The 13,772-nt window shown below is 41.6% G+C and overlaps 2 protein-coding genes across 2 annotated transcripts; one reads left to right on the forward strand and one right to left on the reverse strand.

The window, feature by feature from the left end:
- The first annotated feature begins 1,155 nt into the window (after window positions 1–1,155).
- On the forward strand, window positions 1,156–6,751 carry LOC311359172 (NACHT, LRR and PYD domains-containing protein 3). Its single transcript, XM_084479154.1, has 9 exons — window positions 1,156–1,499; window positions 1,593–3,198; window positions 3,385–3,546; window positions 3,666–3,839; window positions 4,035–4,208; window positions 4,402–4,575; window positions 4,707–4,880; window positions 5,100–5,267; window positions 6,325–6,751. Exons 2-9 carry the CDS (start codon window positions 1,604–1,606, stop codon window positions 6,392–6,394), a joined length of 2,691 nt encoding a protein of 896 aa, XP_084335280.1. The 5' UTR covers window positions 1,156–1,499; window positions 1,593–1,603; the 3' UTR covers window positions 6,395–6,751.
- Window positions 6,752–6,823: 72 nt separating this feature from the next.
- On the reverse strand, window positions 6,824–12,545 carry LOC311359173 (ceramide synthase 5-like). The gene is made up of 10 exons (XM_084479155.1): window positions 12,264–12,545; window positions 11,056–11,158; window positions 10,770–10,900; window positions 10,610–10,667; window positions 10,459–10,509; window positions 9,657–9,749; window positions 9,103–9,231; window positions 8,174–8,280; window positions 7,677–7,833; window positions 6,824–7,050 (listed from the first exon to the last, which is right to left on the reverse strand). The coding sequence occupies exons 1-10, from the start codon at window positions 12,437–12,439 to the stop codon at window positions 6,934–6,936; spliced, it is 1,122 nt and encodes a 373-aa protein (XP_084335281.1). The 5' UTR covers window positions 12,440–12,545; the 3' UTR covers window positions 6,824–6,933.
- Between the last annotated feature and the right edge of the window lie 1,227 nt (window positions 12,546–13,772).

Genomic DNA, 13,772 nt, shown 5'->3' on the forward strand with positions numbered 1-13,772 from the left:
ATGCTGGGCCAGTACAGTATATTCTACCCAGGTAAAGGTAGTCCAAGGTTTTTATAAAGTACTGGGACCTTTGGTGCACTACATTTTATACCGTGAGTCCTATTTAACTACATAGGGAATGATTCCAACACGTAATTAAGGGCTGTTTTGTGAAAACAATGTATGTACAGTAGGTTGAATTGGACACAGAAGGAGATGGAATCTAAGAATAAGTCGAAGGCCATGTTTGTTTCTATCTGGGATTTATACATACATTTTCAGGTGTGGCAAGATAAAATAATTGTTTATAAAATCCAGAGCACATTCCGCCCTATCCTAATGAGCTGTGTGAAGAAGACAATGACTTGAACATTGACCATTACAACTCATTGCCATTTCTAGCCAAAATGGCTAGAAAAAGGTTACAAGTTAGAACCATTTATTATGGAGTTAGATGGGACTCTATCCTGGGATAATTTCATCTAAATGGCTAGAGTACCAGGTGGGGGAAGGGGTTATGCAGAGCGATAGTCTGGTAATTCCAGCTTGGGATGCTTATCGTTCCTTGCCTCAAGCTCTCAAACTACATTTTAACAAAACTTCTACCACATCCTGGATTTTTTACATTTTAAAAACACAAAGGGTTAGCCTCCAGCTAATGTCACGAATGTGGATTGACTTTGGTATATGTTCTTGTTAAACTGGTCACAACCTTAGGAGAATGTCTATAGATTGTTAAAACCTCCACAACCCAACAGTACACATTTCAAATAGAGACTGAGCTTGAATCTTGAAATCTGGATAAAACTATTAGTTTGTACAAATGTGTAGAATGTAAAACCAATCAAAGTGTGAGAACAACAGAGTGCAAGTAAAAAAGATACAAAATAAGTTCAAGTGTTTACCAATTGGTGGCAGTGTCTGAACACTTCTACCTACTTACTGTGGCTCTGGTAGGCAACGCTATGATTTCGTAATAATAATACAAAAACAAAAAATAATAGATTACAATAATTATAAAAAATATTTAAAGTTATAATAATATAATATAATGATTGCTATCATTATTTACATGATGATTATTTGGCCATAGTGGTCACGAGGTAATAAGTAGGAAGCGGCGGTAAAGGCAGGGCCAGACTGTTGACGCGGCATGTACGTGTGCATGTGCAGGAGCGCGCTTCATCTGCCTTCTCCGTCTTAAAACATGTTTTGTTTTTATGATGTTGTACGTATATTGAACACGGGTCAATGTCGTCCTTGCCTGAACTACATTTATTGAAGCCTTCGCCTTCCATGTCATAGATTCTGAGTTTCGTAATTCTTAAACTTTAATTCACTAGATTATCAACCCTACTTCCGTGTCCGAAGGTTGATTTCTATTAGTAGTTAGGTGGCTCCCGACTTTTTTCTGTAATTCTGAAGAATCGAGACACTTGTCAACTATTATTTACACTTCGCTTAATCGGCTGCATTTTCAAGAGAATTCAATAACAGCGTTATACATAACGGAATATAAGGTAGGCCCAATGAAGCAAGCCACGAATGAATAAGTTGATGCAGTGAAATGTCTTCCTATTTATAAGTATTTTATCTATATGTTCTCATCACAGGTTTTGAAACCATGGACAAAGAAGCTTTATTGGATGACCTTATGTCCAATAAGGGCACATCGTCCCTTCTGAGTGGCCAGCTGCCAATCAAAGTGGTAATAGACAACCAATACATACCTCCTTTGATAACTGGGGCTGAGGAAGACATGGGAACCAGCTTCACCTCTCTTGGCCATGTCGTCGACTCAGTTCTATCCGATCAGATCAAAACAATAGCCATAGTTGGCTCAGCAGGGTCCGGTAAAACAACTGCCCTAGAGAAGTTTATTGTAGACTGGGCCAAAGGGGATCATTGCCAGAAGTTTTCTCATGTGTTCCTTTATGACTTGAAGGATCTGAGTTTTTGTGACAGCCTATATTCCCTGAAGACGTTGATACTACAAAATCGCCATCTGTTTGACCCAGAGTCTATGGCTTTCGTGCTGCAGAAGCCAGAGAATGTAATGTTTGTGTTTGACACGTTGGACCTGTACAAACATCCCTTGGACCGCTCAGTCCACACTCTCTGCTCTGATCCCAGCATGCCAACCACAACATCCACTTTGGTGGCCAGCCTACTTCACGGGACACTTCTGAAAGGAGCTACCATTTTAGTGGCCACCCGGCCTACAGACAGTCTGACGTTTCTGGAGGGCTTCAAGGTGGAGCTGTTGGGGTTTTCAAAACCCCAACGAGAGGCCTACTTTGGAAAGTTCTTCCCTGACCCGCATGTGGCCAACATTGCTTGGCAGAACATGGAGAGGACATTGGGTTTTTACGATTTTGATTCCTCTCCTCGCTTTTGTTGGACTGTTTGCTCAGTTTATAAGAATCAACTAGAGGCTGGAGAGAGACTGCCTGAAACAATAACTGAGATATGTGTAAATGCAATGGCACAAATAGTCGCATCCCTTGCACTGGATGAAGTCCGGGCCAGGGAAGTGGTTTTGGCCCTGGGTAGAGTGGCTGCTCATTGCTGCATTGACCCACAGTCTACCTGCTGCAAAGAAAGAATTGCATCATCGGGTCTCAAACAGCTCCTCAAGGCTCCAGTCCTAATTGCCTCCCTGCTGAGGGTAGACGGTGACCTGGAATCAGATCAATGCGTCTTGTCGTTTCATTCCCAGATGATGCAAGAGTTGATTTTAGCTGTGTGTTTCCTTTTGGATAAGACAATAGCTAAGGACGCGACTGAACTGTTGAACACACATGAAGGTCATGTAAGGTATCTTCATCTCTACCTGGCAGGGCTTTTAAATCCCAGTCAGCGGAGGCCACTGGAGTCTCTGCTGGGGACGTTTAACGATGAGCGGCAGATGGATTTTAAATGTTGGCTTAAAACCAGCTCACAGAAAATGCTTGAAGGGTACTACAAAGAAAATCACCTGAAAGTCTTCCGGCTGCTCCATCAGAGTCAAAACGATGTGTTGGTGAATGAAGTCATCACGTCGTCCGCTCGAATCGGCATGAGCTATGCAGACCTGGGCCTTGTCGACTATGTTGCTTTGAATTACGTTTTCAAGTGCCTTGGAGGGATGGAACAGTTGAATCTGTATTCAGCAAAGAATCTGACAGAGGAGGGAACATATATCCTGATCCCAGCCATGAGCCTGTCTCAGAAGATAATGTAAGTCACCTAGTATGCAGAAAATTCAATTTTTGTAGTCATTGAAGGTACTTTCTTTGCATATCAGAATTGTTTAGACATGTTGTTCACTGTGCTTGCATGACAAACCACCCTTGTGGGGTAGTGCAGGTCAAATTACTCCCTCTCTCCCTCCCTCCCTCCCTCTGTCTCTCTGTCTCTTTCCAGGTTATCATATAGCTTCCTGAGCGCAGCCTCTGTTGCCCATATAGCCTGGGCCTTAAGGGAAGGAATAACCAGGGAGCTTGATCTGTCTCATACCCATCTTGGAGACGCTAATCTCAAAGTCCTATGCAGTGGTCTCAGAGCCTGCAAGTTGCAAGCATTAAAGTAGGATTTTCCCCAAATCATAATTTCTCTTGGGTGGGGATGGGAGAATGTTGAATGATATAATATGATAATGACATGGTATGAATATGATATCAACTCTATATACTATATTAATATAGTGTTCTAGCATGCGGACTGACTAAGGCCTGCTGTGGAGATCTGTCCTCTGTGCTGACCTCCTCCACCTCCCAGTTGAGTGTGTTGAACCTGATGTTCAACGAGCTTGGTGACCAGGGGCTCACGCAGTTGTGCCAAGCACTGGAGAACCCTTTCTGCAAACTACAAGAGCTCATGTATGTAAAAGTGGACATGTTTGGCTGTAAGCTACATTCAACATCACATAAAGCTGAATGAGTAATGCGTGAAAGTAATACAATTATTTTCAATGGTTTCTATATTGTGTCGGCATAATTTGGTTCAGTTTATCGAAATGTGTATTCTTTGTGGTACTAATCTCAATGTCGTATCTTTGTGGTACTCATTATAAGGCTATGTAGCTGTCAGGTGACAGCGCAATCCATGGAGGCTTTGTCCACAGCCTTGTGTTGCGGCCAATCACAACTCAGGATTCTGGACCTGACAGGAAACACGATTGGTGACATTGGAGCAGAGCATCTATCCCAAGCACTACAGCACCCCCATTGTCACCTACAGAGGCTAACGTAAGGCAAAACTGAAATGATCACATACATTAATATCTTTCTGCTTTTGTATTTGCTGGGTAAATATCACTGAAACCACGTATCAGCATAAATAAAAATAATTAATATTGTGCATGTTACATTTGAATACAACAGTTCTCCCGAAATGGAAACAAATTTACATTGTGATAACTACTGTCCCATCTGTTTTCAGACTCTTTGACACACAGTTGACAGAGAGGTGCTGTCACGGTTTGGCCCAGGCCTTGAGATCAGACCACTGCTCCTTGGTGGAGTTGGATCTCTCTGTGAATGAGCTGGGACCGGAAGGAGCGCTGCAGCTCTGCAAAGCTCTCCGAAAATCTGGCTGCCCACTGGAAAAACTCAGGTACACTCAACTTCTTTTGATAACACTGGTCTTTAGACAGTGGCATGTTGTAGACGTCATTGAACAATGGAACCTGCTCGCGGCACACAGGTGACACGTGAATTGACTTGTAACGTTTGCTTTTCTTCCAGTTTGACACGGTGTGAGTTGACACAAGAGGTGTTTACCGAGTTTGGACTCATACTGAGGAGTGGGGGCTCCCAGCTCAAGTCCCTGTCTTTAGCTCTGAATAGCGTAGGAGACGAAGGGTTGAAAAGCCTGTGGAAGGCTATCGCCGATCCATGCTGTCTCCTGGAGGACTTGAGGTCAGTAAACCACTGAGCAACTCTCATTACATCTCAAGTGTGCCCCAGATAGGCCTCCTTTAAATGAATTTGAGTACAATTTGACTGGTTCACTTTGTTCAGTCCCCAGTGCACCAAGGACCATGAAAGTAACTAAAATGGTACTTTAACTGTATTTATATGCACCTCGTCCCGGTACAGAGACTAACTGCCATTTGATGTCCATTACGTACACATTAGCATTGAAATGACCCGGCTGACGGACGTCAGTGCTGGGGACCTGTGTGCATCACTGAGGGCCAGTCGCTCCCTGAAGAACCTGGACCTGTCCAACAACGAGCTGAGCGATGCATCGGTTACAGCCCTGGTCCAGGTCGTACAGGACAGCCCCTTCTTGCAGGAAGTAAAGTGAGTGATCCTCCACATTACCACACACACACACACACACACTAATACCTGTTGCTCCTAGACAGGCTTTCGGTCACATTGGCTCTATAGAGCCAATGTGACCGAAAGCCTGTCTAGGATAAAAAAATTGAGCCTGTCTAGGATAAAAATATTGAGCCTGATCTACTTAAAAAAGGTAAGGCAACTTTTTGCATCAGAATATTATGTAGATAAAGCAAGGCTAGTCTTTGTATAGGCTACTTAATTTCTTGAGTGTAAGAAATGAGTATTGCAAGTAAAGTCAATATTAATTTATCAAGTAAAGTCAACTTCATTTTTCAAGTAAAGTCAACTTGCAAATGAGTGAACTTAATGTTATAAGTAAAGTCTATTTAATTAAGATAGGCTTGACTTTACTTGCTAAATGACGTAGACTTTACTTCCAAAACTCATTTCTTACATTCAAGAAATTAAGTAGCCTATACAAAGACTAGCCTTGCATTATCTACATAATAATCTGATGCAAAAAGTTGCCTTACCTTTTTTAAGTAGATCAGGCACAATATTTTGTATCATACTTGGTCTACTTAAAAAGTTAAGTATGTGTCATCTATGTGTTGGAAATAACAATCCTCTTATCACATGTAGAGTTTAGGGTTAGGGTTCAGTTATCACTGAAAAGACAGTAATATCTAATCTAACCAGCTACTTGGCAAAATGTATTCTTACCTTAAAGTTCAGTCGACTCAACCATAAGCTTGGCCTCTGGAAATGTGGCACACTGCTGTTTTCATGCAGGAGATACCCAGAATGCAAGTGTCAATTGGCGGGATTACGGAACAATGTAAATTAAACAAGTTTATTGTTTGTTGAGTGTTTGTACTTGAGAAGATCGACTGGGATGAGTAAATAACGCTTGTAAATAAAAAACAAATGCATATTAATTTCAAACGATACATTTTCATGTAAAGATACAAACTGAGATTTTTATTGTTAATTTCACAGAGTTCATTAATGTCTATGGAATTTGTCTTGTCTTTTTACTGATTGTCCTTTCTTTACCTTATCTTCCTTTTAGCCTGAAGTATAATGACTTCAGTGAGGACGTTTTCAACATCATGGATCAGTGTTGTAAAATAAGATACTAAAGGATCAAGGACATTTCGGACATTCAGTTGTCCTAATGAGAAGAAATTACTGCTACAGGTTTAAGATGGCTTAAAGCAATAATGGCAACTATGACAGTTTTATTCAACAATTTAATAAATATATACTGAAAAGGAATGCATAGGTGAATTACATTAAAACATGTTTAATGTAATTTTATGACATAATTTGGTATTTTTTGAACATTTTCTTTAAGGCATATAAAACAATACTTCTACAACCATCAAATATATTATTCAATGATAAAGCTCTTTCATTTCACAGAATAAAATATTTCACTGAAATTGTAATCTTAATACAAAACAACAGAAAATAAACTTGCTTTATAAAATTGTCTAAGGCAATTCTGTAAGTACCTGACTGCTGTAAACACAAAAGACACACAGTGATAAATAGTCCTCACTCCAGACCCAAAGTGGATGTCAGAGTATCTCTGCCGGAAGTGATTTTAAAGCCACATATCTTTTTAAAATAACAACAGAGATGGATGTCTTTGGTAATATCCTGTACAGATATTAGCTCAGGTCCTGGAACAGCCATTCGAGCTGGAGTCCTTGGAGTCCTTTGAACTCCTGCAGTTTGTGCCGGCTTCGTCCTCCGAACTGCTCTCAATGTCACTGCGGTCGTCCTTTGCAACCTGCGAAGCGGTGCCACATTATGCATCAGCAGTGTTATCACCAGTGAAATCACATCATCACAGAAATGGGTGTAACTAGTTCTGGCAGGACTCTAGTCATGTGCTGCCTATCAGCTGACGGCTAACACGCTCCAATCAAACACACGTACACGGATGGACGGTCAATTTAAGACCTTTACACACACACACACACACACACACACACACACACACACACACACACACACACACACACACACACACACACACACACACACACACACACACACACACACACACACACACACACACACAGCGAGGTGCATGAATAAGTGTGCATGAATTTGACCCACCACCACCCCCCTCAGCGCCTACTGCTTTGGCTCTGCATTTTATGTCACCTACACAATGGGTCAGTGGATTGTACAGTGATCCCATTTGTCCAATATTGGTATGCTTTATCTGACATTTGTTTGTCAATGTTTCAAATCCTTCAGCAGGGAGCAACCCTAAAGAGTGGAACCATAGCGCCAAACTAAAGTGTATTACCATTTCATTCAATAAATGTCTAGGTCTATGACAGGACTTATTTCTGACAGAATGAAATGAAGGGCACACTAGACGTGGGACTAGGACTAGATGTTTACCTTTCCCTTGAATAAGGCCTTGATGGCGATGCGAGCGATGAGGTAGAACCAGATGACGTGGAGGACCTGCAGCACCAGCAGCAACCCGTTCAACAGCCACCAGGACTGGTAGGGGCCCACGATCTCCCAGCTCTCGATCAGAACGCTGTGGACCACCCTGGAGCGGCCCAGGCAGACAAACAATCACAGTTTATCAGTTTGGGGAGTGGGCAATTCATGGGGTTTCTGATTCTATACTGACTATCAAAAATGTTGAGAGAAAACTACTTTTAGACACATGGCTCACACCGTAAAAACATTGAACCAATAAAAACAAGAGTAACGTACAACAACATTTTCCACAAAAAATAATCCAAATAAAATTATTAACATGGCAGTGGGAATAAATAAATCTTTCTTAGGTGTTCTCCATCCAATTGCAGCTTTTATTTTGAGTCTTGGTGGGAATAGTCTGAAATGTACATCTCATGTCACATTCAAAATGTTGGAAGTCTCACCAGAATGGATAGATGACAAGGCGAGTGATGAAGAAAACTAGGCTGAACACGATGAACAGTGTGTCGCATAGCTTCTGACACTTGGCATAATTTGCCAGTTTAGCAGCCTATTAGAAAGAAAGAAAATAAGTACCATGAAGAGTTAATATAGAACTAGAGTTAATATTTCATACATTAACAGAAAAATGTTGCCAGTCATCTTACCCCACACTACATAAACACAGGTCAATGCCAGGTGTTAAGGGGGTCCTAGTGCTAATATAATACACATGATTCTCTTTTACACAGAAACACTTCCATGGTGTCTTGTTCAACTCTGTTATTGCCAAACAGAGTCTCTTTGTTTAAAAATTATCTTAATAATGGATGGGTTGTAATTAAATCAATCCTACATTTTTATTCACGGAACAACAGAGGTAGGAGTATATTCTGGGTACAGCTATAATTGGTAATTGCTCCATGAGTGCTGCTCCATGGGCCTTAATCCCCTTGCGACATAATGGTTCTAAACTGCAGCTAGCCACTAGAACCAAGATGGCTGCTTGGTAAAAAAGGCCTATGGGGTGGCTTCAAAGGCTGCCATATCAGCGTCATACTTGACCATGGAACTGCATAGGTTAACTCACTATTAAACTGTAAAAGAACACAGGGTTATCCATTAACAAAGAGAAAGTGCATGCTTCCTTCAGCTAAAGGCAGTATACTTTCAGGTTTAACAGGGTGTGTCACACAGATAATTCCCATTGAATACAATTAGTCCAACAACCAGAACAGCCAAACCAGTGAACCACACAAATCCAACTACTTAAAGGTTTGAGGACCTGCATAAAAAAAAAGTGAGTTACTTGTTTTGTCTTTTGTCTGCACCTACTCTGCATCTATCTCCACATCTGAAGACAAATAAAATACAGGTCGCCCTGGTGATTTACCTCAAGGAAGATGTCGGCGGCGTCATGCACACACATGACCAGGGTTCCCATCCGCAGCATGTTGTTAGCATAGGAGAACGTGATAAGGGAAATGGTGGCGAAATGGTGGACCAGCATAATGTTGAAATCCTGACAGAGGTTGAAGCAAAAAAACAAAAAAATTATCAAAAGTGTACATGTGTAAATGTGCGTTACTTGTTAACCATGTTTTTTAATTGCTCTACTGGTTATAATGTATATTGCCTTGACTAATTGAAAGCACGCCTTGAAGCATGAGTATCGGGGAAAAGGTGCATGGGGGAACCTGGTTCAACAAGTATCTTTATGGCTGTTATTTTATGCAACACAAAAGCCTCTCTCACTCACAAGCAATGCATTTGCATGACACACAACTTTTTCATTTGAGACAAAGAAGGCCAGCAGGGTCGGCTACATAGCCGTTTCAGGAAAAGCCAGTTGTGTCTGTGCCACACCAAGACAACGACTCCAGTAGAATTCGACATTGGGCAAAGCTTACAGAGACGATTGACAGGTGTTAGTAATGGTGGGCTTACCTTGCGCTTGATGTCTGTAAACTGGGAGAGCATGAGGGACCAGTAGAAGGCCAACTCAGCTATATAGTAGTTGTACTGGCCAGGGCTCACAGGCTATGAAGGAAAATAACATACAAAAATACTGTCAAAAGGACAAGTGAACCCTGTCTTTCAGTTCAGATTCCACCCCTATGAGACTTGAAGGAATTAGCTTTAGGCTGAGCGTCATCGGAAGTAAGGGGGTTGTTTCCCCAGGGTTATGAGCCACAGAGACAGTGTGATACTTTAGTTACAGCTAGTACATACAGTTCTTTGTGTTTGTTACAAATATGATACAAATAACTTTAACATATGCTTTTATAGCCTGGAGACCATCCTGATAAATACAAAAACAAAAATACAGGCCACCACTGTAATAGCCATAAGTGGACTCATTACTACTACTACTAGACTACAACTACTAGAAACAAGAACAAGGGTATGAAGTAGCAGAGTTTTTGGCGGTAACAACGTTTTCAGCGTTCTTCTTAATCTCGTGTATCCACTGAACAGCACACTGTGATGACGTCACATGTAATGTTAGGCTGATTGGCTGAAGGAGTTTGTCTGTCATGGCAAGTATTCCCGCCGATTGAAATCGATGTGGCATGGCTGAGAATACCATGTTGTATATCATATAATAAATAAAAGATAATAAAGGATATTGGGTTCACTGCCCCTTAAAAACAACCTTCCGAAGTAATGGAAGGTTTTCATATCCTAACCAACTTACTATAAGAGTGTCCGGACCTAACATTTGAGCTGCTGTTTAAATAATTATTACCTGAAATGGGTAGTTGTACCAGCATTCTTTGGTATTCCACATCCAAGGAGACTGGGGGAAACCAGACACAGCATATATAATTACACCCATGAAATGTTCCGCTAATGCTACTACACATTGAAGTGACTTTGTTGCAGCCTGGACAACTTACCACCCATAAATAGCGAATTGCATAGATGAATATGCCAAAATAGAATGTAAACCTCCACCTAAAGTAAAGGAGAAAAATAGAATGACAATGTTTAAAATCAGCCTGACACAAACAATCTGAAACTTGTTTGCTGTGTGGTGCATCCAAACCGTGAACCTACATGCTTTCAGAGAACTTTTTGAGCACGCTGGGTTTATCCTGGTTACGCCTGAGGCGAAACCACCTCTGTATCTTCCGCACATCCCAGTCCAGTTGCTTAGAGAGTCCAGCCAGTTGCTTCTCATCGGGAGACTGAAGTTGAAAAACATACAGCAGTCCACTCAATGAATAGCGCTTTACATTACTGTGTGGGGATATATTTGGATATCACGACCCATCAGGGGTTTGTTTGTTTTTGTTACAGATATGTAGGAAATCAGCACATCTATACACAAGGCGTTATGTACCGTTCTGGATCCATACACCTTCTCCAAGACAGCATTGCGCTGAGGTGGACGGCTCACATCAGCCTGAATATGCAGTATCTGGGCACAGGGCTTGGCCACAAGCCTAAACACACACACACACACACACACACACACACACACACACACACACACACACACACACACACACACACACACACACACACACACACACACACGATTATACAAAATACATTCAAAAATGGAGGGAGGGAAATAGGCACACTTGAGTTCATTGAATAGTCTTTATTGGATTGGACGGGCTGAGGAGTGGAACTCCTGTGTGTTCGACACTCAGTGCACAGCTTTCACAGTTTGCCCACAATAATTATTTGTGGAATGCATTAGCTACTGAGACAGAGAGACAGAGTGAGAGGAAACAGTCATCGAAAGGAGACGGAGAATCCTAAAGAATGTGGCACCTCATCTAAACAAAGTGATGACTAAGTCATGTGAGGGGGAAGGCTTGTGGTTGGCTATAGTCTAACAAGAGAACTGATAGGGGATCCGTCTTGTTGAGTTGACCAATGTCCAAGCACTGGGGAGACAGAGGAATTTGCTCATTTAACCATTAGCCCATGCACAGAATGATCTTAGTTTAAGGCAAACACCATTGACAATGCTGGTAAAACTATTGTGCAATGATCAAACTGACTTGTATCTAATCCTACAATACAAGATACAAATGTATGTCAGCTGTTTAAAGAGTTACATGTATATGTATTTGGTAGTTACTGAAACAGTAAGGCCTACGTATAAAAACGTGGCAAAAGAAAATGAAGAATGTCCATTCATGGCCAGTGGTATGAAACAAAAATAATAATTAAAAAAGGTAGAATGAACCAGTAAGTCGTTGAGGGATCTTTGTGCGGTTGGCAACGCTATGATAATAAAACCCACAGGTCTACTTTGACCAGTCCACTTTTCTACCAGGTCTCTTACGGAAACACCGCCAAAACGTGGCACGCTCTTTTACTTAGGGTAGATTGAATCGATGCTTCATTTTAATTAACTATCCCTTCTGTAAACGATACACGTTTGAATATTTAAAAGGTTCTTTCTTCCCCCCAGCCCCATATGACCAAAAGTCACGGGAGCGTTTAACGCAAGAAGTTGGGGACGCGGTAGCGCAGGCGTTGCAAAGACACGGCGAGCTCACAGTTGGACATTGGAGTTAGATAAAGTCTTACCTTTCAAAAAGTAGTCGTAGAAAAAGCACTCCAAAGGCCAATGGTATGGCATACAAAATTTGGCCTACTCGGGGATATTCCACCCCGGGAGGTGGATGCTCTAGATCCGCCCATGTTACATTTTCGGGCAGCCAAAATCTTTCGCTCCAAATCCATGATAAGATAGAGGAAGTCATTGAATACAGATATCAAGAGCAACAACGCGAAACTATACCTAATAACTTATAGTCTCGGCATGTAGAGACCCAAACATGGAAAAACTTGCCACCACCAACTTCAGGAACTGTTACCACCAGCTCCAGCAGCACCTCTCGTCCAAACCATCACTTTGGTAAACAAGCCCGCTAAGTGACGACACGACACTGGGCTCAGGGCGACTCCCACTTCACCGGTGAGTCACGCACGTTTTCGGGTTGAAACCTGTGGAGGCATATGTCTTTTATTTCATTCTCTTCTTTTTGTCAACTACCGCCCGGTCTACGCTGATCTTGTTATGTCGCTTGCTGCAGCTATCAGCTGCTTAGATGCGGCTGAAAGATTAAAAAAATATATATATAAGCTTAAGTTAAAAAAAAAAGGATAGTAGTAAATTGCTGTTGGTTTTGTCAATAGGCCCAGATCACTGCAACGTTTTCACGCGTTTATACCACATCAGGATGAGGTCTCTCTGATTTCACACATGAATGTGTGACAAATTGATTGTACAATTTCATTCAGTCTATTGGTAACTAACAGACAGATCTGGTCCAAGTCGCTTTTGTTTAAACGTTTACTCAGGCTTTAACCAGCGTGGGCTGGCTTTGGAGAGGCCTTCGACAGGGAGGGTTGGGTTCGCTGGGCTGAAACAACACTTCCATAATTTCGGTCTGCAAGGATGCAGTAGGCCTACAGGCTCTGCAGCATTTTTTTCATTATGCAATGACAAAAGCTCATGGCGTCTACGAGGTCTGGATGATGCGAGTCTAAATCAGTTCGTCTGTATTTTAATTTGTGTGTCAAGGTGCATATGTGGGCGGTTTTATGTGCAGGTATTTGCATGTGGTGTTTTTGTGGTTTTATGTGCAGGTATTTGTATGTGGTGGTTTTGTGAGTTTTATGTGCAGGTATTTGTATGTGGTGGTTTTGTTTGTTTTTCTCAATCACAAGTGTGTGTGAGAGAAATACTGTACTTGTCACCTGTTGACCATGATCAATATTGTTTGTAGAACAACCATATGTTTTTAACATGATCACATATATAACCTACAATAGCAGGCCTTATATCTCCTTAGTCTGTGAATCTTTATTTTATTTAATTGTAAGTTTATACAAAGTGTAGTGCTGACACTCAAAGCATTCTGGATATGTGTGGGGCACAAAGACTGTATGAAATAGAGTATTTATAGAACGTGGAGGCCAATGCTGATTAATTTAAAGGGACAATCGGATGACCTACATGGAAATACGAGAGGGGGTGAGGGGCAGGGGGGGAAGGTGTATCAGTAGGAGGCAAGAGAGAGAAAGAAAGAG

Source organism: Micromesistius poutassou (assembly GCF_964030765.1).
Source record: "Micromesistius poutassou genome assembly, chromosome: 15".
In the NCBI taxonomy this organism is placed as follows: domain Eukaryota; kingdom Metazoa; phylum Chordata; class Actinopteri; order Gadiformes; family Gadidae; genus Micromesistius; species Micromesistius poutassou.